The sequence below is a fragment of the Perognathus longimembris genome, chromosome 17 (genome assembly GCF_023159225.1).
Source record: "Perognathus longimembris pacificus isolate PPM17 chromosome 17, ASM2315922v1, whole genome shotgun sequence".
Lineage (NCBI taxonomy): Eukaryota > Metazoa > Chordata > Mammalia > Rodentia > Heteromyidae > Perognathus > Perognathus longimembris.
The window spans coordinates 26560420-26584927 of record NC_063177.1 but is presented as its reverse complement, the minus strand read 5'-3'; the positions used below and the strand labels follow the sequence as shown (position 1 = coordinate 26584927).

At 54.1% G+C, this 24508-nt stretch overlaps 1 protein-coding gene across 2 annotated transcripts; it reads right to left on the bottom strand.

The window, feature by feature from the left end:
- Nucleotides 1-597: 597 nt before the first annotated feature.
- Nucleotides 598-23225, bottom strand: Tbx4 (T-box transcription factor 4). Of its 2 annotated transcripts, none has more exons than XM_048365846.1 (8): nucleotides 23022-23225; nucleotides 22240-22334; nucleotides 14482-14601; nucleotides 13061-13208; nucleotides 4432-4584; nucleotides 3626-3714; nucleotides 3290-3525; nucleotides 598-1320 (listed from the first exon to the last, which is right to left on the bottom strand). In XM_048365846.1, exons 1-8 carry the CDS (start codon nucleotides 23220-23222, stop codon nucleotides 704-706), a joined length of 1659 nt encoding a protein of 552 aa, XP_048221803.1. In that variant the 5' UTR covers nucleotides 23223-23225; the 3' UTR covers nucleotides 598-703. The 2 variants fall into 2 exon arrangements, with proteins under 2 accessions (XP_048221803.1, XP_048221804.1); XM_048365847.1 differs by having other exon boundaries at nucleotides 704-1323; nucleotides 23022-23222.
- Nucleotides 23226-24508: the final 1283 nt, after the last annotated feature.

The following is a 24508-nucleotide window of genomic DNA, read 5'->3' as shown; positions in this document are numbered from 1 at the left end:
GGGAGCAGAATCGGCCCAGAGATGCCTGCCATCGGCTCCCGTCTTTGGGGGATACTGCCTGGTGAGGTGCATTTAATCTCAGTCCAACAGACTGACTTTTATACATCAGAGAGAGAGAGAGAGAGAGTGATATGTTGGGGACCCAGGGGAAGGGCTTTTTATGACAAAACCCGAATGATGTCGTGGTACCTGACCCTTTCTGACAGCTTTGCCTCTGACCTCCAGGCCTCTAATGGAGGCCAGCTCGCCTCCTACAGAATCTCCAGCTGCCAAAGGAGAGGGCCTTGCTCCCCACAAGACCTGCAACTCCTCTTACAAGGAGAACGCTAAGGAATGCTTATGATGTGCACAGCGATCCTAAGCCCCAATTTAAGAGAATCTTCCCTCACCTGGGCCCTGAGGAATTCACATGCACCCTGACTCCTCTCCCATCCCCCAGGAAGTCAAGAAGCATCACGTAACAATGGTCCCAGATCATACAGCCAAAATCACTTCTTAAATAATTGGGGTTTTTGTTTGTTTGTTCCTTGTCATGGCCTTGGTGGTGTCAGAAAACGCTCTCCAAATACATGCATGCGTGCAGAAGCTCATAGGCGTACACACACCCTCTGAAATACCTTCCTGTGTTTCTTGGTAGTGCTGGCCACTACAGGGATTAATACTGGATTGACAAAGTCCTGGGACTGTCCAGGAGACTGGCCAGTCATCCGTCAGTCCAGTTCTCCACGGTCCCCATTCCCGAATGGTACTGTAAGGTAGATTCCCGGGTCAACGAGAAGCTTTGGGAGTAGAGGAACTCATTGGGGGTGTTCAGGTGTGGGGACGGGGGCTTCCTCTCACACACTGTGGGGAGGCCCCGCTCCCTTGGGAAGGAGGCAGTGGGCCCCCGCTCGCGGGCCTGAGATTGTGAGAGCTGATTGTAGACACTGAAGTGAGTATTTCCCGGTGGCTGGGAGCTCTGGGCAGAGATGGTGGGCAGCCGAGGCATCATGGTGGTGGCGGTGAAGTGTGCGGGGAAGGGCTGGTAAGGCACAGTCTCCATGGCCTGCACACTGTAGCTGGTGTACGGTGACACCGAAGTCCACATGTTACAGCTCAGTGGGGGTGGGGGCAAGTCATCTACCCCAGACACCCCTGCAATCTCAGGCCCCGATCCCGAGTACATACAGGCTTCTCGAGGGGTCACCTCACTGCAATAGGAGGGGCTTAGCATCTGTTGATCGTAGGGAGGGGGAGAACGGAAGTAGTGATCGTCCCCCACTGAAGAGGAAGCTTCCAGATAGGGCCGCTTGCAGGGTAAGTCCAGGTGGCGGGCACTGTCTGCTGGGAGACAAAGAAATATTCAGACAGCTGTGGAAGGCCTCACTTCTACCACCTGCCCAGGGCACCTCCATGCCCGAAGGATGCCAGGACAGCCGAGCCTTGTTGTGCAGCCCCTGCTTTTGCCTAGGGTTGCTATGGCACGTCCAGATCCATTTTAACTAGCTACAGCTTTCCTAAGGTGGCAATGGCCAAAAAGCAGTCAGATTATCATGGACCGTACTCACAAGCCACAGCCAGAGCACTGGGCCCAGAGAGATGCCCGAGGCCAGGAGGCACACAGCTTTCATCCCGGGCCAGCCTGACTCTCGGGATGCTGAGAGGCCCTGAGGTGAGGGGCCCTGGCTGCCCAGGCTGGGTCAGCCCTGGCTCAGGAGAGAGGTGGCAATTGCCAGGCCCAGCCAGGCCCAGGGACCACATCTGTCTGAAGTGTTTCTGCCTCAATCCTCAGCTCGTAAGGAGGACTTCAGTAAGCCAAATCTACTCAAAGGTAAGTGGCGTGTGTGTGTGTGTGTGTGTGTGTGTGTGTGTCCCCGCACACATACCAGTACTGGGGCTTCAACTCAAAGCTTGCTCTCTGCCACTTGAGCCAAAGTTCCACTTCTGGTTTTCTGGTGGTTAATTGGAGGTAAAAGTCGCATGGACTTTCCTGCCCAAGCTAGCTTTGAACCACTATCCACAGATCTCAACTTCCTGAGTAACTAGGATTATAGGTGTGAGCAGCCTGGCTTCCTGTTGTGTTTAGGAAAGGACTTGAACCCTGCTGTGCACCGCCATGCTGACATTCCAGCGTCCACCTTGCGGAGTGGTTACAATACTCTGTGGAAGGCTGACATTTGATGCTACAAACTGTGTCTCTGTAGCTTCCAACATCCTCAAGAGGGAGGCCTTAACCACGTGGAGTGACATGTCCTCCCCTGGGGCCCACGGATGAGCGGAGCCTGAGGGCCGGGGAGCGACCCACTCAAGGAATTTCCGAACACTTCTCCGTGGCTGATGTTGGCCTCCTTCCTTGTGTTTTCTCCAGGGGTTTGCTTGCCGGGCTGTGGGCCCACAAAGGACAGGGCCTACTTTGACACCCTCGCTGTCCTCACCCCCGGGGGCCCCTCAGCAGGCAGCTTCCCTGCCCAAGAACACCCCCACCCCCGCCAGTCCTCCCTTTCCCCTGCATTAACCACGTGGATTTGGCAGGTGGCCCAATCGCTCCAGTCAAGAGGGAACAAGGGCCAGCTAGTAAATAGTTCAGGCTTTGTGGGCCGTCCGTGCACGTCATGGTGACTCTACTCCCGCCCTGTGGCGGGGTGCTGGATGATATGTAAATATGTGAGGCTGGATGTACGCTCTAAACCTTAACTGATACTAAAATTTGGATTTTATATAGTGTTTAAATATCAGGAAATAATCTTTTGACTCTTTTCAACTATTTAAAAGTGAAAATAAAATAAAATGATACTGGGAGCAGGCTGGATTTGGCCTGAGGGCCACCATTGGCTTGTTCCTGAGTTCTCAATGGGACTTGTACTTGGGGATACTTAGAACACTTCCAGCCTAGTCCTCAGGAACAGGGCTGAGAGAATATTCTGGATGACAAAAGTCTCCAAACTCCTTCCTAAGAGAATTCCAATGGCTTGGTAAGTCTTGTGGGAAGGGAGAGGGGGTAAAACACGAATCACCATGACTCTTCCTACGGGGAAGTGGGGGCCTGGCTCTCCTTGGCAGGAAGAGCGCTTGATGGTGCTGCACCCATTTTCCTACCCTCCCCCATTTTGCCTCCAGTAGCCGGGTTCCTGTGCAGATCCTGCTGAACTGGAGAGTCATCCCAGGACTGTAAGTCCTCCCTGCACCAAGGCTGCTCTGTAAGTGACAGCCCACATAAAAGCCAGAACCAGAATGGAAAAAGGCGGCCCTGAGCCTGCCTGTGTGCCCCCACGTGTAGTGGGGAGGCACCCCCACACCGCCCCCCCAGTACCTCGTCTCTTCAGGCAGTGGTAGAAGAGGCTGGAGTCCCTCTGTGAGGGGAAGGTGTTGAGGGGTAGGTCCTGAGGCTCGGCGGTGGCGAATTGCATGTGGGCCCCATTTTCATACTGGTAATGCTGCAGCGCCTGGTGGGCACCGTGCAGCGGGCTGACATCGGGCTTGGCCGCAAGCTGGCTGGACACCAGCCTCTGCCTCATGATGCTCTTGGAAATCACGGGGTACTCTTTGCTGGAGGGGAGGGGAGGGAAGGGAGAGAGGCCAGGAGAGCGTGAAGATGCGTTGAGGGGCCTTCCACCGCCCACCTCCCCCACGGCCAGGGCACCCCCACCTCTGCAGCCGGGCCACGCGGAGGTCACTGTCGTCGCTGCCTCGGAATCCCTTAGCAAAAGGATTGTTCTCAATTTTCAGCTGGGTGATCTGTCAGGAAAGGACACGCCAGAGAGAAGCTGGGAGAAGAGAGGATGGACTCCCAGGCCTTCCTCCTCCCGCCCAGCCACGGTGAGAACTCAGGTCTGAGGAAGCTGGGCCCCAGCTCTCCGCCAGCTGAGAGGCATGGTGGGTCCCTCTCAGCTTTGCCATTCACCTCTGGCTCCGTCCTGGCTCTGCTCTATCCCGTCCCTCCAGGTTTGCCCTCCTGCACCTCCTGTCAGCTGCCCCACTTCTCCCAGTCACAGCCTCCTGCGGGAGTCGCCCTGTCCCATGCAACTGCAACCTTAGATGGTGAGTGACTGTTCTCAACTGCCCCCCTGCAGCCCCGGGCCTTGTCTAATGGCCCCTTGGCCAGTCCTAAGGCAGGAAGGACCCTGGAAGGGTGCTTCTTTCCCTGTTTCCTGCCTTCTGTCTGCAGGCCCACAAATCCTACCTTTGGGTGCACCAGGGGGATTAAAGAAGCAAAGGGCCTAACAGTCCAACCCCAAGGCAGACGCCTGCTCCCCATTGTAACAGTTGCTGGCCATAGGCTCTGGCCAGTGGGAACCAGCCTTTCCTCTTTCTATACTGACTACTTTGTGCTTGGGCCTTACTTGTGTCTCTGTTCCCACTCGCTCTGCACTGCAGGTTTCTGAGGCCCCCACCGGCCACCTCAGACTCGCATCTCACAGGGGCAAGAGCCCGCTGCTGGGAGGGTGCTTGTACCTTGTGATTCTGGTAGGAGGTCACAGAGATGAAGGAAGTCTCTGGGAACACGTGCGTGCAGAAAGCTGTGTTTTTAGAGCCAAAAGCATTGTTCTCATCAGCCTTAACGATGTGCAGCCTTGGCTGGTACTTGTGCATGGAGTTGAGAATGATCTGGAAGACAACAGTCCCACTCTGAGCCCATGTGACCACACAGCTGCCCCTTGACCTTGGCCAGATGACCCAGAACTGCCTGTCCTCTTAAACTCCCAGGGCCTGAACCCCAGAGAGATGGCTGACGCTTCTAGGACCCAGATTCTTGGGTCCCCAACTCTGCCCAGACCTACTTGGCCTCTCTGCCCCAGCACAAAGGCCTGGCCCAGACTGCCTGATGTGATAGGCTGCTTTTCCTCAGGAAAAAGCCCTGCACAGTTTACAAAGCTCCCATGAGTTCAGCACTCTGTAGTCAGGGTAGTGGGGGTTCTGATGGCCTGGGGAAAATCACTCAACTTCTCTGAGCCTCATTTATATATTTATACAACAGGATCACCCTTGGGTGTCCCACTCTATATGCTCCCCCACTCCACCCGTGCCCCTTACCTGAGTCCTGCCCTTCCTAGAAATGCTGCCAGAGCCCAGCCCCCTCCCTCCTGATGATCAGCACCCAAGGCAGCTCCAGAGCCCTGAGGCTGGCAGGACGGGGTTGAGGGAGAAGCTGGGGAGGTGTCCAGCACTGATGTGGTCAAGCATCTCCCAGCATTCACAGCAGAGGCTGGAGATAGGCTCAGAGCCACCCAGAGCCTCCCACCCACACTTCCATGTGCCAAGGTAGAAGACAGCCATAGGTCTCAAACAACAATGTCAGGGAAGGCCTGAGGGCCCAACCCTCAGGGACCATGAGCTAGGGTACACAAGTCCTCCCAGCAGAACAAAGCTTAGTAAGAGCCCAGAAGACCCAGCACAGGGCTGGGGTGGTAACACAGTAGTCCCGCCCCAAACCTGCTTCACGTAGCCATGCCCCACGGTAGCTGTACATCATGTGCCATTAAGATGTATTTTTTATGGTTGACATTTGCCAGATGCCCTCCCCACTGCAGGCAGGACCAGGAATTTGGGGCGTTTTTATCAGCATGGCTACATCTGTTAACCCTTTCGTTTCTGGCCCAGCAGCCTTCAGGTCCTGTTCCTCTCTGAGCCCCTTTCCTTGAGTTGGCCCTGCTGACTCCCACCCTTCTGGGTTCCCAGGGGCCTGCAGGAGCAGAGTGAAAATGTTAACTCTTGGATGACCAGAACGGTAAGAGAAAAGTAAAAGCCAGGTTCTTCTGTAGGTAGCCTGGCTGAAGTGTGGGACTGACCCTGAGGGCAGAGACAGGTGGGAGAACCAGCCAGCTGAGGAAGGGGTGGGCCATGGGCTCTGACCGTCCCTAAGCCCCTCAGTTTGCAGGCCACTGTAGCCAGCAGAAGCCAGCCTTGCTATTTTCTGCACTAGCCATCCCCCATCCTTGCCCCAAATTATAAACCGCTGGATCCTTTTGGGATAAGTATAGAGTTTCCAAAACTAAGTCCTATAGCTAGGGACCCAGAGTAAAACAGGGACATGGTACTAACCAGAGAGACTTGACACTCCTTTCCCTGGAATGTCCCCTTAAACAGAGGGGCTGGGTCTTGTGAGACTCCTCCTGGTCCCTGAAAGTTACTCTGTCACCTGCTCCATTTCACTAAGCCACTGAAGCCCAGAAAGGACTTAAGTTCCCAGAAGTCTGAGTTCCCAGAACTGAGCTCCTGGGAGTCAGCCTTAGTGTCTCCTTGAATGCCCCGATTCCAGCCTTCTGCTCTGTGAATTTTTCACCTCCCGACTTCTCTCGCTTTCTAGATCCATCTTCTCTTCCCAGAAGATCTAACCCTTCAGGAAAGCCTTTCCAGGCCTTGTGCTGCTCTGAACTCCCAGCTCTGAAACTTCTTCCCCATGTACTATGTGCTTAGCTGGACCTTCAGCGAAATAACAAACCTCTCCGGCATGAGAGAGGGGTGTACCCTAGCACTGCAGAAAACCAAATAAACTCTCCCCAAAGAAAGGACTGTTCCCCAAATGCAGGACCAGCCTCTGGTCGCCAATGGCTCCACTAGGATTTAGCAGCAGAGGGAGAAAGGACATTGTGTTGACAGGTTTCCACACAGAGGCTAGAGGCACCAGGAGCCCAGCACCAGACCCTTAGGACAGATGAGAGCAGCCACCCTGCTCCTATGACAGCTGGCCCAGTTATACCCTGTCACAGTGCAGTCACAGCCCTAGGCATCTCCATCAACACACTTTCTCCTCAATGTCACCACCTCCAGATCCAGTCAGTGGCCAAGTCCCAGTGATTCTGTCTGCAAAGCAGAAGGCACACCTTGGTCCTGTCTCTAGCTGGGCTGCTATACCAGCCTCCTCCCCATCTCCACCTACTTCCTCTTCGAGACCACAGGCTGCGCCTCCTGCCAGGAAACCCCACTGTTTAGAATCTTATGGAGGCACCCAGGAAAATGGCACACTGCCTGGAAACAAGCGCCCTCCATATCCACCCGTCCTGTTCCCATAACCACATCCCTCCTTGAGGCACACATGGCTCACTCAGGGCCTCTTATTCAGAGGGGCCTGCATGGCTCCCTTTTTTCCTTGAAATAAAGGCCTAACACCTTAGCCCATGAGACACTGACCCTGGTCACTAGGGGTGGAGAAACTGCTAAAGCCATCTAGGGAAGGAGCCAGACACCAGAAGCAGACACCAGAAACTGCTGGGCCAGCAGTGTCTGGTAGGCGCCACTAGGGGGAACAATGTCAGATACAAAGCACTCCAGAAGCCTCTGTGTCTCTACTGATCACCAAGTCCAGGGCAAGCTCCTCCCTTCCAGCCAATGAGGTTCTCATCTGTAAAATGGGAGCTTTTGACCATGTGGGTCCAAACACCCCTTCCACCTTGGACTGTCTGGAACTTGCACGGGATCTAGAAAAAAAGCCCTTACCCACTGAACCCAGGCAAGATATAAACCTGAACCTCCGTCTCGTGAGTCTGAGAGAATGTGGCACCAACTGGGTAACTCACATACCTGGCTTTGCTTGAAGTTCCTCAGGTGCCACGTCCAACTACTTTGCCAGAGTATCTAATTTATATTGGTTGCACAGGAGATTGCGCCAAATGGGCCAGCCACGTCAACAACCCTGCTACATGACGGGTCCCGTCATCATTGTTCTACAGAAATGGGATTCATTATGTTCTGGCCACAGTTCAGAAGCCTGTTCTATTTTAACAACTGCAACAGCGCCAAACATCCCTCTCCTCCAGAGCGCGCCACAGCGTGCTCGGCCAGCGAGGACCACGGTGCTCTGTGCAGACGCTCGGAACATGGGGTGTGGAGAGGTGGAATGTGGAGATCGCTCTAGTGTAGTCCAACCCCTATGTCTCACAGATGAGAAATAGGAAGCCTGGAGTGGGAACGTGACTTGCCCAAGGACACACAGCTGGTTGGAGGCAGTCCTAACAGATTCCAGATGGTCTCTGAAAGAGCACACACTGCTTTCCACAAGCTTCATCACTAAGGATAAGGTGTAAAGTGCCTCGAGGGCCTCCAGGCCCTAGGCCTGCCATAGAACACAACATATCCGGATGCTAGCTTCATGCCAGGATGGCTACATTGTCCATTTGCCATATATTAAGACCAGAATTTATTCTGAGTGGTATTGGAGTTTGAACTTGGGTCCTTGAGCTTACTAGGCAGGCACTCTTCCTGCTAAGTCCCCTGTGCAATCTGAGTCTGTATATGCCATGATCGCCTGTTCCTCATTCAGAAGGGATCTCATGAAAGTTTCTGCCTGGGCTGGCCTCAAATTGTGATCCTTCCAATCTCAGCCTCCCCAAGTAGCTAGGATCACAAGCAGGTGCCACCAGCACTCAGTCATAACTTTATTTTCTAAGACTACTCCCCTGTCATCCTTCTGACACTTAGGCTAGGTGTGTTATATATTATCACAATCCTTACAAAGTAGCCATCCGTTTCATCTTCATGAGCACCAGGGAGAAGAAGGCATTTGCCAAACATCAGACAGTGGATTTGAGGCAAAGCTAGAATGGGTACTAATCAGGCATTGGTGGCTCACACCTGTTATCCTAGATATTCAGGAGGCTGAGATCTGAGGATCATGGTTCAAAGCCAGCTCAGGCAGGAAAGTCCAAGAGACTCTTATCTCCAATTAATGCCAAAAGGCCAGAAGTGGAGCATTGGCTCAAGTTGTATAGTACAAGCTTAGAGACAAAGAGAGCCTAGGTCCTGAGTTCAAGCCGCAGGATCAGCACAAAAATAAAAAATTGCAGAATGGGTAGCAGTGAGGTGGGGGGTGGAGGGAAGAGGGGTGGGATGCTGTATCTTCCAAAGCACCAGCAAGGGCTCAGCACACTATCAAGGTTCAGCAAACGTGGGTGAAAAAAAGAGGAAGATGCAAAGCCATGGGTCTCCACTGGCAAAGTAATAGCACAAACTTGGGGTGGGGGTGGGACATCAGGCTCTGGCAGAGGAAATGCCTCCTCTGCAGAGCTCTCCTTCCCTGGGCTCACTACTCACATGCTGTCACCAGCACCCCCTGGATTGCTAGCATGGTGCTGAGCGCAGACACGAGGGAACTACAGTCTAATCGAGAATCACACAGTCACCCCAAAATAAAACAAAAGTGGGGAGGAGGTTATCAGCGGAAGACAGTGGGAACCACTCGCGTGAACACCTGGAATGGCTCACTGATGGAGGGAAAGGTGGCTTACTCAAAGCAAATTGATCATTGAAAGGAATTCTAATTTTAAAAAAAGCAAAAATGTTTCTTTTTTCAGCATTACAAGCTGTTTCATATCGTTTATATGAAAAAAATACATATGATTAGCAGAGAGAAAAGTAGAGTCGGGGGGACAAGCGCTGCCAAACACTGAGCCACCAGGAAGTCTCAATGTTAAACAGTGTGGCCTCTGAAGAGACAAATTCACCCAGGCATTAGGCATGCAGGACAAACCCAAGGGATGTCCTAACCCAGAAAGGGAAGAGGACCCTTCAGTTGCTTGTGTTGGGACAGCTGCTAGTTCTCTAAAGGAGAGACAGACAGAGTATACAGGCACCTCATATCAAATGCTAGGATAGTTTCCTTAAGGATCAATATTTAAATGTAAAAATTAACTTGCAAACTACTAGAAGCCAAGCATGGTAGTGCCCGCTTGTAATCCTAGCACTCAGAAGACTGAGGCAGGGGGATCATCATCATAATGTCAAGAGCAGCCTTGGTTACATTTATATACACACAGGTGACACACACATATATGCACACACATACATCAAATACATATTTAAAATATATTTTGAGACAATTTTCTCCCAGTATATGCATGCATATATATATATACACGTACACACATACATTAGAAGAAAATTCTTGTGTATGTATGTGTGCATAAAACACAACAAAGCTGTATGCAGCTATAGCAAAGGAAGGCAGAAACCCTGAGAATGGGATGATCTCAAAGATATACCAAAAGTACAGTATGGTTCCTTTTGTAATAAAAAAGGAGTTGAGACTTTGTGTATTCTGTTGATATGTGCATTAAAATGCTGAAATTGTGTGTGTGTGTGTGTGTGTGTGCGGTGGGTGCTGCAAGAAGCTGGATGGATGGGGAGTGAGATGTTGGAAGCCTGACATGGAAGACATTTGATTCAGGGGCTGTTAGTGAAGCCCTGTGGAAGCAGTGTGTTCAGGAGATGGAAGCATTGTAGTTGCCAGGGTTAAGCCAGCCTCACTCCCTAGCCAGCCCTGGCTCCCCGGCCTTGGAGGGAGGCCTGGCTCACAAAGGGTGATGACCACCTCCCCTGTAGCGTGCAGGCACGCATCTCCTCCCTGCCTCCAGATGAACAGAAAAGCACGAGGTACGAGGGACGTACCAGCTGCCTCTATGCCCTGCCCACAACAAGGCCCTACCCTAGCCCCATCGCAGCCTCCCTGGGCTTCTTGAAGCCCATGTGTGGTTAGAACATTAGAAGCAGAGGAGGGGAAGGGAGAGAGCAGCTTCGCTTCCCACCACAGGGTCATCTCGCACAGGACCTTGCAGGGAGGCGGGAGGGGGTGGTAAGGACAAAGCTTTTGTAGACAACAGAGGTGGAGCTGAAGGCATGCTACTGGAGGAGGACATGCCATTCTGCCATGCCATCCTGCCCTTGCCCCCATGATCATTTCTACCACTCCTTCCTGCCCCACCTCCAGCTATAAGCTTACTTCCAACACCCAGGGCTCACACCCTCAACCTGTCCTCCATGGTTCTCACTAGAAATCTCCCCACAGGTTTCTGCTGCAAACGCCCACATCTTCCCAGTCAGGGCTCAGCCTTGTCCTTTGGGAATGTGGCTGTATGGTCTGAGAGGTCCCCATTCCAGAGCTCCACCTGCTCCCTACCACTAACAAGCCCTTACCTGGACCCTGGAGCCCTCGTCCGTCCTGGGTCAGCAAGAGAGAAAAACAGCAGGCTGAGGAGAGAGCACTGCTTACTGAGCATGCACAACATGCCGGGCTTGATTCTGAGCTCAAGGGAGGAAAGGGACACCCTTTCCATCACCTTTGTCTGCATGGCCAGAGCTGCTCCTGCTTCAAATAGCCATAAACAAGACAGCTACAGCCCGGAGTCTAGAAACACAGGTGACAAGGCTGAGAGAAGGACTGGGAAGCAGGGGGATCCAAGCGCCTGCTTCCTTCCTCCCAGCTCTGAGACCATCCCTCAGGCCCCCAAGATCTGCCACACAGGGGTGTGCTATCCATAGACCCACGCATGCTGGGGAGGGTGATGGGACATACCCCACTTCCTGGCACAGTTACCCCCAGGCACACAGGATGCCCCCCAACCTCACAAGCCCACTGAACAGCCCCACTGGCTCAGACGTAAGGCTGTAAGCAGAGCTGTCAACGAGCCCCTTGGAGAACTAGATTCAGCCATCAAAGATACAAGGCAAATTGGGAAAAAACCACTACCCAGTTGTGAAGGCCAGCTCATGCGCTTGCTCTCTCTCTCTCTCCCTCTCCCTCTCCCTCTCCCTCTCCCTCTCCCTCTCCGTCTCTCCTCTCCCTCTCCCTCTCCTCTCCTCTCTTCTCTCTCTTCTCTCTCCTAAAGAATGTCTACCTTTTCAACCCTGGACTCCCTCCCCTTTCATTTTCTGTATCAGCTGGAGAAGTGAAGGAATGCTCAGAAGCACCCCTGCAGCTGGTGTACCCAAATCCAGTCCAAAGCCTCTGGATGCTTAGGTACTTCTGACACCCAGAGGCAGCTCCTGACAAGTTCTAGACTCGCTCTATGGTCTGCCTCCTGGAGTCTGAGCAGAGATTGCTGTATCCAAGTTCCTTTATCCCATCATGGGGTCCTCTCTAAGCTTTCATGACTGATACCATACAAGCCTCAAACTGGAACAAAGACTTGGCCATAGTGTTGGCTAGAAGGCCCCGGGTGGCCTCTGTCCGCTCAGCTGAGAGGAGGCTGGGGCTTGGCTTTGGCTTGTCATCTGCCTGCTCTGTAGAAAACCCAGTATAGAGACGCGAAGCTGGTAAGTCAAGAGTTAATTAGGTAAAGTAAGCATTTCCCTAGCTGCTCATTTATACATCATCGATGGTGGAGAACTGAATGGATCCTAAGAAACAAACTAGGAACCACAAGCCGGCTAGCCAGAGATGAGGCGCTGCTGGCATTTTCTGTGAACGATTATTGACAGGATCCTCATTTGTACACAGCTCCCTAGAAGCTGAAGGCCCTAGAGGGACACACCTGTCCCACCACATCCCACCATCCACACCCTGAGTGTGATGAGTGGAGCATCACAAATGCAGCCAGCAGCCTCTACTGCCCTGCACCCTACAGTGCCCTGCCATGGGCTCCCAGAGAGGCAGGGCCTAAGCCCTGGCACATGATACCAGCTGCCAGGCTTCTGTTCACGCCACACTTGAGCTAAATATTTCCACATAAAATACTCCTTGTTGTGGTCCTGCCAGGACCAGATGGGGAAAGAATGAGCATCCACCAGGCTGGATAGGCGGCGGAGGCAGCAATGACATCCCTGGGGCCTCAGAATCCCTTTCCATGAGAGTCAGATCCCAGGCAAGTCTGACAGGGGCAGACCCAGAAGCCAGACCAAGGTCGTCTCCTCCAGAGACCAGGAAGATAGAACACACCACAAAGGGGTGTCAGAGTCTGCCATCGGGTTTCGTGTGATGCACCAGCAAGATCAGAGTTTGGAAAACTGAAGCTGAGAGATTTGGCCCATCATCATCATCATCATCATCATATCTACAAGATGCTTTCTTGTGTATCATTCCAGTTAAACCTCACTACCATGAACAACATATTTAAGGTTTCCATTGTCTCCACAGGAAACCAAGGCTCAAAAGGGCTGAGACACTTGCCCCACTGTCACCAGACAGAGAGTGAGAGGTGAGGTATACAACTGTCTATGGGATCAGAGGCCTGTGCTCCCTCCATGAACATCCCCCCGCACACACACACACAAGTGCCAAGGCCCAGGGTCACACTTTGAGATTCTCCCCCTCTTTTCCCCCCCACCAGTCCCCAGGACTTGCCTCCCAAGGCCGGGCAGTCCCCATTCTTACATGGCCAAAGGGATCCAGGTGGTTGTTTGTCAGCTTCAGCTTCTGGAAGGAGACCAACTGCCGCATCCAGTGGGCCCCCGTGGCAGGAGAATCCGGGTGGACGTAAAGCCTTCCTGGCATGGCAGGCTCTGCCTTTCCTGCCACCATCCTGCCAATAGAGCAGATGGAGACAGGAGTTGAGTGCACTGGGGTCCCTGTCCCCTCTGAGAGCCAGCCCCAAGACGAAGACTCTGCTGTCCCCATACACAGCAGTGTGGGTCAGGAAAGGAGCGAGGGCAGGGCAGGGAGCTGGGGAGCAGGCAGCAATTCCGAACCTCTTCACTGCAGGAGCAAGTGGCAGATGGCACTAAGTGAGAGCAGCTATGGGAAGGACTGAGGCTCATCACAAATAGAGTGCATGGCACTTCTGTGTCTATTTATAGTCTATTTATAAGTCTAACTTTATTTTTTCTTAGCAGTAATGGGGAACAAACCCAGAGCCTCATACATGCTAAGTACTTACCATTAAGCTATACTCCAGAGCCTATTCATTTATACACACATATATAAATACACACACACACACACACACACACACACACACACACACACACACACACAATAGGATTGGTCCTGAGGCTTGAACTCTGGGCCTGGACACTGTCCCTGAGCTTTTGTGCTCAAGGCTAGTGCTCTACCACTTGAGCTATAGTGCCTCTTCCAGTTGGAGATTAGAGTCTTACAGACTTTCCTGCCCAATTCTGTCCCCATGGAGCCCAGGACTCTAGCCAATAGCTTTCAAGCAGACATGGCTTTGAGCTCCAGGAGCAGAGGATCCTACAGAGTTGGTCTCCTGAGAAGCAGCCCATCCCTCACTTACTGGTTTGGTCACTCAACTTGCCAGTCCCCCCAGGCCCTTGCCAAAAGGTCCTACCACTCAACCTCAGGCAGCAGCCTCACTCCATCTAAATGTGGCCATACAACCTGAGAGGGACACACTGCAGGCAGACAGAGGACATGAGTGGAAAACCAGAAGGCGACCACCACAGGTCAGACAACAACCCGAACCATTAAACAACCCTGAGAAAGCAGCCCACGCCCTCCATCCTAGTGAGGCACCAACAGAGCCTAAATCTGCCAGGTGTTCCTGTTTACCACCATTCAACACACAGCCATCAAGGCCTGATTGTCTATGACTTGGGGAGCGTGAGGCCTGTGAAACCCAATAAACACTAAGCGCCAAATCTTGTTTCCAGCCCCAGCCCACCTGCTTCAGGGACATAGACTACGGTCAATCCCCAGTGCCTGTGGTCTAAGGCGAGGGCAGCAGAGCTTAGGCTGCAGAGCTGGCAGTCACTTAGGCTGATGAGGAGCCGCCCCCTGCCCTCCATGGAACACCAGGTGTTGGGAGGAAGTGGGAAGAATTGGAGGAAGGCTCTTACCATTTGTTGTCACAAAACTTGTAGCGATGGTCATCCGCAGGGACGATGTCAATAAGCAGGATATACTTGGTCTTGGGGTTCATCCCTGTGACTTTAACCTTGTAGCTTGGGAACATCCTCCTGAGGGAGCCCAGGGATGGGGTGTGGGCAGAGCACCAGCAGAAACAGGACACAGTTAGTGAAGAGGTAGACCACTACCCTTTTAGAGGTAGCTGTGGTTTGTACAGCCTATTTCTCCCTCTGCCCTTGCTGCTCATTCTGAGCCCCTGCAGCCCATCAGTCTGCTCCAGGAAGGCAGATTACACCTTGTCCCAAATTCCTGTCTCCTCAGATTGGCTGTGAGCCACTGAAACATAAAGACCCTGGTCAGGATTGTAAGAGAGTTTTCAACTCTTGCCTCAATTCCTCTCCTGTCCTTTGCAGCCCATTCACAGCTGACATTCTGTCATCATTGGCTGTCGGAGCATATGACCCAGAGCACCTGTCAGCTGCTCCAGAACCCACAAGATACCGCATTGGAGTCACATCAGGTGGAAACGTTTAGACCTTTCACAACTCACAGGGAACCAGAAGAATGCCGCTGAAAACCTTGCCTTGTTTGGATTCTTCAAGCAAGCTTTGTATAGGTGAATGCCTCCCTTGGGCTGAGCACCCTAACTGGAAATCCAGCAAGTCAGTCCAGGAACCCCAGGGAGAACAGCATGAAGGACTTTGAAACCACCTGGCTGTGGTCCACAGTCTCACCCCACCTCTGACCAGCTAGAGGCCTTGGGCAACTTGCCTGGATCTCTGCCTTGGTTTCCTTAGTAAAGATAATATCACCAGCAATGTCTTAGAGATTGCTATATGGGTTAAATAAGATGTATGACCGTTGCCAACAGCCCCTGCTGAGTTCTACTCTCACAGTCAGTGCTATGGCATACTTTGATGCAAATTATTCACACACACACGTTTTGGAAGCCCACCCTGAAGCTATCCAAGACCCCCAAGGCTTGAAAACCTTCTAGAGAAAGGCATCCCCCTCAGCACATAGGGAACCCATGCAGTCATGTGTTTAAGTGTGCATAGCTCTCTCCCCTGCTCTCCAAGTGCCAACACTTGACTAGAGGGGGAGAGACAGAATTACAGATGTCCTCAGACTCCAACCACCCCTGATTCAAACCTGAGTGAATCTACCAGGCAAACCACAACTGCCCTGTGGGCTGGTATATTGACCAGCCAGTCCACTCCAAGAAAACCATCTGCCTCTCACTAAGCCAAGACAGATAACTACACACCTCACACAGATCACAGTTCCTGGTTTTGTGGATAGGGAATACCAGCGTACCTGGATATAGGAAGGGCTTCGAGAAAGAATCAAGGCCTCCAGAAGTTGGCAGACCCTACAGCAAACCCTCTTGGACCCTGAGCCAGAAGGTGAGCTCACCGCAGAGGGGAAGTAGGGTGGTGTAGGCCTGGGCTCCCAGGCGCATGTGCATGTGCGTGCGCACGCACGGGGTGCCAGTGCGCATGTGCGCATGTGTGCACGCCTGCAGGGCGGGGGAGTTCTAACTGCAAGTCTAGGGACTTATAAACTGTGTGGAAGAATTTGTCTCAGATGTCAATTGAAAGCATTTTCAAATATCTCCCCACCCCCTCTCTATGGATGGGGCTCAGGAACCCAGTCCTGCCTCCTCCAGCTCACCAGCCCCTGCCCTGCTGAAGGCACAGCTGGAGCCTGCACCACCCTCTCTCCTGGCCCTGCTGTACTCCTGGGGGGCCTAAAGCTGAAGGGGGGGAGCAACAGCTGCCTTGCCTCCCCCCTCCCTGGGGGAAGGCCAAGAATCCTGTCCCCTCCATGCCACCATTTTGTAACTACTACAGAAACACAAAATGGGGAGGCCCTGGCTGAGCTTGAGCTGGCCTAGCACCAGGGGCCTGCACTTCGCCTGTTTGTCCTATAGTCACTCACTTCAGGTACAGCAGTGGAGGGCAGGCTGGTGTCCACAAAAGGGGGGGGGGCAGGAGGAAATGCTGGTTGCCTCTTCACCCATCTGCATAAGTGAGGTGCTGAGGAACCTTGTCCTTCCCCTCCGCTTCCTTTCACTGTAGAAGCTCTGAGCCTGTGTGTGCCCTGCTCACAATGGGTGTCATGTCATTTGGCAGGGCCCTGTTGAAACCCCAGGATGGACCAGATCCCTGATAAGAACAGGTGATGTACAAGAAAACGTGCTCTGCCCACCACGTCTGATATCGGGTCTGGATGGGGAATTCAGGAGCCCTCCATTAAAGGTTGAACTGGCTGGGGGCTGGGGCAGCCCACTGTCATCATGGAGACAAATGGCCCAATGGGTCTGCAGCAGTCCAGCTGGGAGGACTGCTCCGGGCAGGAAAGGACACACTGCGGGGGTCCTGGGCAGATCCTGCTCCAGCCTAGGCGGCTGCAGGAGGCTGGAAAGGCTGACCCTGGGTGAAGGAAGTGGACATGGAGGTAAGACAGGCTTCTCCCTACCCCCTGGGAACCCAGAGCGCCCCAAGTGTTATTCATCGGGTCCGACGGGAGTCAGGCGGCCACAGCAGCCAGGGAAGCTATGGAAGCTGCGACTTCCTCGGGTTCTGCTGGCAAACCACAGGTCCTCGCTAATGCCACCGAGGACCCGATGGCGCGAGAGGGTCATCCTTTCTTTAATTGAAGACAGAAAACGTACCTGAAGCCCCACCACCCCGTGGGGGGAAGGAACGCCTCCGCGCGCTGGGGAGGGAGGAGGAGCAAGAAGGGAGGCCCGGCCGGCCGCGCCGTCTCCGCGGGCTGAACGGAGCCCCGGCTCCCAGCGGGCTCGGCGGGCGCCCCCCCCCCGCACTCCTCAGCCCCCGCGCCCTCGCCCTCCCCCAGCGCCCCCACACCCTTGGCGCCGTCCCCACGCGCCTGCTGGCCGCGCCACGCGCTCCCTGCGCGCCGTCCCGGCTCCCCGCGCCGTCTCGGGCGGTGCCGCCGGCGGAGGGCGCGCGGAAGCCGCTCCGCCCGCCCTCCCGGGGACTAACGCGGGGCCGCCCAGCCGCCCGCCGGGCACCAGATGAAAGCCCCGCGGCGCCCCGGATGCGGGAAGCCGGGCTGCGGGCCGGGAGCCCCGCATCTCCTGCGTACTCAGAAGTGGGTTTCGACGGAACTGCGAAGCCCAGGCCCTCCGCATGGCCGTCCGCGGCCGAGGCTGGTCCCCGGTGCCCGAGGAGACCCGGCGCCCCAAGTGCCCCGTCCAAGGCGCCGACTTTTCCACCACCACCACCACCACCCCGGTCCTGGAGGGGAGAGGACAAGAAGCGAACCCAGGGGTCTGCTTAGAATTTTTTCTGCCTGGAGAGGCCCCAAATCCCAAGCCCACCGTAGCCCCTGTGGGGCGAGGGGCGAGGGGGCTCCAGAAGCTACGACACGCACATTCCCTTCCACGCAGGTGGTATACAAAGCTCTCTCCTGATGTCTCACCAAGCCTAATGGGTGGGAAATCTGGGGCCTTTGGGGGCGCAGTCGTGAGTGGAGGACGCACCGGAGGGAAAGCAAGGGGGCTGATAATGTTCTCTTCCTTTATAAGTGGACCCGTGGTTGCACCCTGTGTTCATTGTGCAAGCGTCTACGGAGTTGTAAAATTAGATTTGTGTGCTCTTCTGCAGAAATATTCAACGTCAATAAAACCTACATGGAAAAGTATACATGCTAACACACACCTACACGGGCAGGCTTTGGAGTCTGAAGAGAAACAAAAACGAGCCACCAGGGGAAAGGCTGGGGTCCGCCGGAAACCCCACCCATCTTCCCAGCGCTAACGTCTTTGAGCCCAATAAGGTTAGGTTAGCGTAGGGCTGCGGGTGCCGCCTGTCCTAAGGCCAAACCCTTTGTAGCCAAATGATTTCTGAGAGCAGTAACCCTCAATCGATTCCCACACGCGCGCGCGCGCGCGCACACACACACACACACACACACACACGAGGACGGGGCGGGGGAGGGGGGCTTCTAATCCACCCAGAGCATTTTAAGAAATATTTTCCCTAAGGGGAGGGGCAGGATGAGGGTGTGTGGAATGGATGTTGTTTGGGAAGGTCAATTGCTTCCCTCCTGTTTTTTTTTTTTTTAAGGCACTTCCTTCTGATAGACTTTTGCTTTCAGAAAATACTTTGAGAAGAGATCAAAGCACTGTCTCCCCAAGCCACTTTCCCAGTGTCTTCAACCCTTACTTCTCTTATCATCCACGCCACTAGGCTCTGACGCTCTGTATACAGAGCGAGGGCAATTGGCTTTGAAGCCCCGGATTAAGCTGGGCCAAATCCTTGCCTCAGAATAACAAACAATACAGGTTCAGCAGGAGTTCTCATCGGTAGTTCATTTTTCAAACGCAAATTCACTGTCACTAACACAAGCAACATTGAACTCAACAGGCTCTGAAGGCTGATAGCGGAGATTTATCTGGTGGCAAAACCATGACCTAGGACTAGGGCAGCCAGACAGTTAGGAAATTTTCATTTGGGGGAGGTTTATATTTAAATTTTTGTGGAGTTCACTTTTATCTATGTTTGGGAGAAAATGCAGTTTCTCACACAGATCAAGCTTGGCAGGGATGTGAGGAGAGAGCTCTGCTCTCTTCAGCATGAGGGCTGCGGGTGCAGGGGGTGAGAGGAGGAGGCTGGCTGAGGAGGATTCCACCCTCATTTTATACCTAACATGGGGGCTCCAGTGCATTCAGAAATCGATTAACCAGATGGGATCAGTCATTCAAAGACTATCTAATAACAGAGACTCCTCTCCCTTTTGGCCTCCAGATTTTCAATGACCCAATGGGCTAATGCGGAGGGTGATGACCAAAGAACTCAAATTGGCCTGAGAAAGCTTTGGCTCCTCTTCCCCAGAGTCCCCTCTTCCCTTAACCAGACAGCGGTGTTCAGGTTCCTAGCTAGACAGCATCTCAAGGGCAGACAACAAACCCATTCTAAAGAGAGCTTGGGGGGGAGGAGGAGGGAGCAATCAAAGGGATTTCTCCAAGTTAGGGTCTTGTTCTGGGAGTAAGGTGCATTGTCTACTTGGGTATGTAGACCTGGTGATCACCTAATACCCATTATCTGGGGTTTGGTTTATGTTCTTCCAGTCTCCTAGCTCTTATAGTCTAGGAATCAATGATCCAAATTCAGAAGAAAGGTCCAGGCCATTAGCTGAGAAAGGAGATCATACAGGAAGGGTTCTGGTAGAGACACAGAGTTTAGGGGAACTGGGAGGGGCACTGGACTGTGTTGAAGAGCCACAAGCTTGTACAAAGCAAAGGGCAAAGGGGGCTGCATCCAGTAGCTGCCCTGGCTTAGTGAGCAGGGCAAGGAAAGTGGTCTCTAAAGTGGGAGGGGTAGCTTAGTGATGGCAGCAGGGAGGAGGACCTGGCTTTGATCCCAGGCCAGAAGAAAGGGAAGAGGGATGGAAGAAGGGAAGAAGGAAGACAGGAGAGAGAAAGAAGGCAGTGGATAGCTTTGCTGTGGAAGCAGTGAGAGGAATAGTATCTGTAAGAACTATGAAGCAAGCCAGGCACCTCATGCCTGTAATCCTAGCTACTCAAAAGGCTGAGATCTGAAGGTCTGATTCAAAGCCAGCCAGCTCCAGGGAGTCTGTGAGACTGTTATCTCCAATAAACAACCAAAAAGCTGGTAGAGAGCTCTGACTGTGGTGCTAGAATGCAAGTCTTGAGCAGAAAAACAACAACTGAGGAACAATGCCCAGGTCCAGAGTTCAAGATCCAATGATGTTGTCTGTCACAAATAAACCAGTCTATAGGGATAAGGCTAGTGGCTTTCTGAAGGACTGGACCTAGATGTCCTTCTTCCAAAGAAATGAAAGGCTGTTCACCACAGCCATTTAAAAAGCTATTATCATCATCCATTAAGAGCAGGTACAACATCAGCCTAAAATGGATTGCCTAGTGTATGGGGTATTGAGAGCAAAGAAGAAAGAGGACCCACACAGGTGCAGGAAACCCGCTGAGAACCACAAATGCCTTTCGTTTCAAATCGCAGAAGGCAGGTATGCCCAGAGAACATGCTGGCCATTTATTTTCAAGAGACAAGGTTATTTCTGCTTGCCTACAAATGGAATTTCTGGATTGCTCTTTCTTTCCTTCCCTCTATCCCAGAAGGCACAAGAAATAATTTCCCCATCTTCACACCTATAGACCACCTGCCCTTTTACCCCTGGTTTGAATCTCAAAGTAGCTGAAATGGAAAGGGCCTCAGGTAAATCTGGAATGAGCATTTTGCTGATAGCACCGCGCTACAGGGAGTTAGTGACTGGGTCAAGTGGACCCAGCTCAGAAGAGCCACCACTTGTGTCACCTGTCCCCCTCCATCCCCAATGATGGTTGCATATGACACTCTCCCACAAGCCTCGGAACCCCTGAAAGCAGAAACTCTTGCCCTGAAGCCAGTCTTCCTCCTTCCCCATAGAGGTCCTGGATGGCCATGTCACCTCCCTAAGTCATGAAGGTGGCCAAGTACAGACCTCCCCCTTCAACAAAATAAAGGAAGCTTTGCAAGGCAGGCCAGCGAGCAGACTGGAAGGACCACGGCGCCCCATACACGACACACAGCAGACCACCAGCTTTGGTTTCTTTTGAAGCACATGGTGCTAAGTGCTTTATGGACAACTGTACAAAGCAGAGCCTTTTCTTTTACAGATGGAGTGGGAAGGGGGCAGAGACCCTGAAGTCCCTAGTCTGAGGATTGCACAGATGGAAATAGCCTGGTTGGAACTGGAACAGTCCTCTCTCTGGCTTTTGATGGCTCACCACCTGATTTCTCCCAAAACCTTAGTTATGGACTTGAGGCCAGACAAAGGGACATTTTCTCACTTAACCTACCCCCAAGGACCGAAATCAAGTGTGTGTATGTACATGGAGGGGTTGTACATGTGCACATGTGTTAGGGTGGGTCCTGAACATGAACTTTGCTGCATCCACAGCAATCTCCCAGGTGAGAACTGTCCTGGAGCTGTTCAGGCCCCACCCCCAGACATCCAGTTTAGGGTGCCTCTGTCATCCACCCGGCTGGCCCCAAGTTGCCTCTTCCTCCTCTCACCCTCTCCTCCCTGTTCTCTCCCACAGACACCAGTGCATTTTAAAGATGTTTCCACTTTATAAATCATCCCTCTCTGGCAGCAGCTGGGGAGAGCTGCTCCCCCTCTTTCCACCCCAGACAACACACACACACACACACACACACACACACACACACACACACACACATTCAGCGCCTTCAATACACACAGCATGCCTTCCTTCCCATTGGCAGGGGAGGATTCTGCTCTGAAGAGGGGGAGATCTCAGTTTCTTGCTGTTGCCCAAATTGAAAAAGCAGTCATACCGACAATCATCTGAGGGGCAACTGTGGGTCTCCAATCCCACCAATCCGGAAAACCCACCCCTGGTCCTCAAAGAGAGGAGGGCAAAGCAGCTCTGTAAGGGACCAAAAGTGTTGGTGCTATGCCATGAGGCGTGGCCATCCTGGTTTGCATGTCATTTGCATAGTGTTGCCCCTCCCCTCCAGCCTCCAGACTGCTTTCCCTTCAGCCTCAGCGGCTGGGGGATGTGCTGGTGAGATGTGGAGAGGCTGAGCCTGACTCTTCCTAGGCTCCCAGGCCACGAACCCACAGGACTGCTCGGGGTCCCTTGGAGATGACCCTCTCAGGTCCCACCTGGTCATCTCCCCCACTCCCAACCACACACCCACACCTACACACGTAAATCTCCCAGCGCTGACCTGCCCGCCTTGGTGATGATCATCTCGGTGCCCGCCTCGTGGAACTTCTTCCAGAGCTCCTTCTCGTGCAGGCCCACCTTGATGTTCTCGATTGTCTGGGGACGGGAGGGGGGAGGGGGGAAGACATGTCTGCCCAGCCCGGGGCTCCCAGGAAAGGAGAACACAGACCAGAAGAAGAAAAGGGTGCCGTTCCAGAAGCCCACGTTTGGAGATCTCGTTTCACAACATTATCTTGACCCATTGGTGAACATTAAAAATGTCCTCAGCGGCTCAAGACTCCCTGCTCTGGGTGTGCACCCATAGGTGAGCCCGCAGAGGATACATAGTGAGGGGGAGGGGGACAAACTCTTGCACGGACAGGAACACTTCACGTGGCTGGCAGTAGGCACAAGCTTGTGGACAGACCCACGACCACAGCGGAGAGATGTGCGCACGCGCGAGAGGGAGCGCACCCACAGACGGGGCGCAGGCGGGACTTGGGGATCGTGCAGTTATCACGTCGGAGCCCCTCGATGTTGACCCCGCAGCCCCACAGTAACTCCACCAGCGTGTCCCCTCTAGCCTTCGCCCTGCCCAGGGGTCTCCCTTCTCCCCCCTGCCCTAGTGGACCCAAGAAGCTGAGAACATGAAACACGCCCAGGGATCACAAACCCGCTGACAATCTCAGACTCAGCCAGACCTCCATACCCGGGAGTCCTGCCGCGATCGGGCCCGAATGACCCACGACACAGGCGGACCAACCCGCGCGCCCACAGTCTACCCGACGGCTGGCCCAGCCCTACCTGCTCGGCGGCGGTGGCGGCGGTGGCGGCGGCATCGGCGCTGGGGCCCGGGGGGCTGCCCAGCGCGGCTCCGCCGAGGCCGGGTGCGGCCAGCGCGGGCTCGGGGGCGTTGGCGTTGGTGGCGGCACTGGCCTCGCCGAGCGCTGGGCCTGGGGCCCGAAAGGCCTCCTCGCTCTCCGACAGGCCCTTATCCTGAAGCATCTCCTGCGGACACAGCAAGCGCCCCGTCACTCCTCAGACCCTCACTCGCCAGAGGCCCTGTGGCCCGGCCTCGTGGAGCTGGGGGCTTCGAGGTGGGCGTCGGGGGGCCTCCCTGCTGCACGTGGACCCCGCCCCTCCGGAGCTGGGGGGAGGGCGCGTGTGGGGCGCGCGGGGGTCCTCACCTCCTCCCTCCAGGCTTTGGGCTTGGGAGGGTCTGCGCGCCATGCAAGGTCTGCCTGTCCCTGGGCGTGGGGCTGTGTGGTGAGTAGGTCTGGGGAGAAGATCCGCCTTCTCGGCATAGCCCCAGCTGCACCCCCAGTCCCTCCCTCCTGCTGGGCTCCCCGGCCAGGGTCTTCTGGGTCCCGGCCTCACTTTTTCTTTTTTCTTTTTTGACTGGGGCAGCCAGGACACTCCCTGGACGGGTTGGGAGGGGAGACCTCGGCCTGGGGGCCGGCTCTGCGGCTCCACACCTGCGGAGGGCCTGAGCTGGGGGGCCCTTGGGACCTGGGCTGTCTCCCTCGCCCTCACCCACTCACTCCTCCTGCAACAGTCTGGTGGAGACTTGCTGAGCCAGAGGCCTTTGCTCCTACTCCTGCCCTGGGGCCCAAACAACTTCTCGGGAGACCCAGCCCCACCCTCCCAATCTTGCTCGCCCAAGCTGCCCTCTCTTAGGGTCCCCTCCGATTCAGGCCACTCAGCCTGTCCTCGTTCACTCAAGCTGGCTCACCAACTCACATTTTTCCTTCCAAAGGGTTCTGCTTTGGGCCAACGGACCCAGACCCTTCTTGGCCGAAAACCAGGCTAGTGGGGCGTCTCCAGTTCACAAACACAGCCTCCTCCTCCCTCGGGCCGGGTCACGGCCTATTTACCAGCCTTCCCCTATGTCCACCACCTGTCTGCATCTGGTCCTGGGACTCCAGAGGAGAGGCCAGCTTGCCCAGTGCCCGGACCAGGCCCATCCGACACCCAGCAGAGGTGCGACCATTTCTATTCTCTCTGTGTGTCTCTGTCTCTGTTCCAGTGGTTTTTCTAGGCCTAAGTTTTTATGCAGGAATCTCTCTTTTCCCTCCCTGTCTTTCAGTTCTGTCCCAGGTCTCCCAGGCGCAGGCCCCTGGCTCACCGTCGTCACCAGCCTCCCCATCCCAGGCTTAGACTTAGGGCTCCCTGGGCCTTGAAAAGTAAACAAGCCCAAGTGCAACCGAGGAGATAAAAAGAGGGCCGGAGCAGCCGGGGCTGGGAAAAGCCTATAAAGATAAAGCTGACAGCCCCGTGGATCCTAGGCCACA

Bases quoted from the DNA above. Each gene is read 5' to 3' on its own strand.
- Tbx4 (XM_048365847.1), bottom strand. From the start codon at position 23,222: ATGCTTCAGGATAAGGGCCTGTCGGAGAGCGAGGAGGCCTTTCGGGCC. The intron at 14,602-22,239 runs GTCAGCGCTGGG...GGGCTCCCTCAG, and splicing joins ATCATCACCAAGGCGGGCAG to GAGGATGTTCCCAAGCTACA. The intron at 3,526-3,625 runs GTGGGGGTGCCC...CCTCCCCTCCAG, and splicing joins CGCGTGGCCCGGCTGCAGAG to CAAAGAGTACCCCGTGATTT.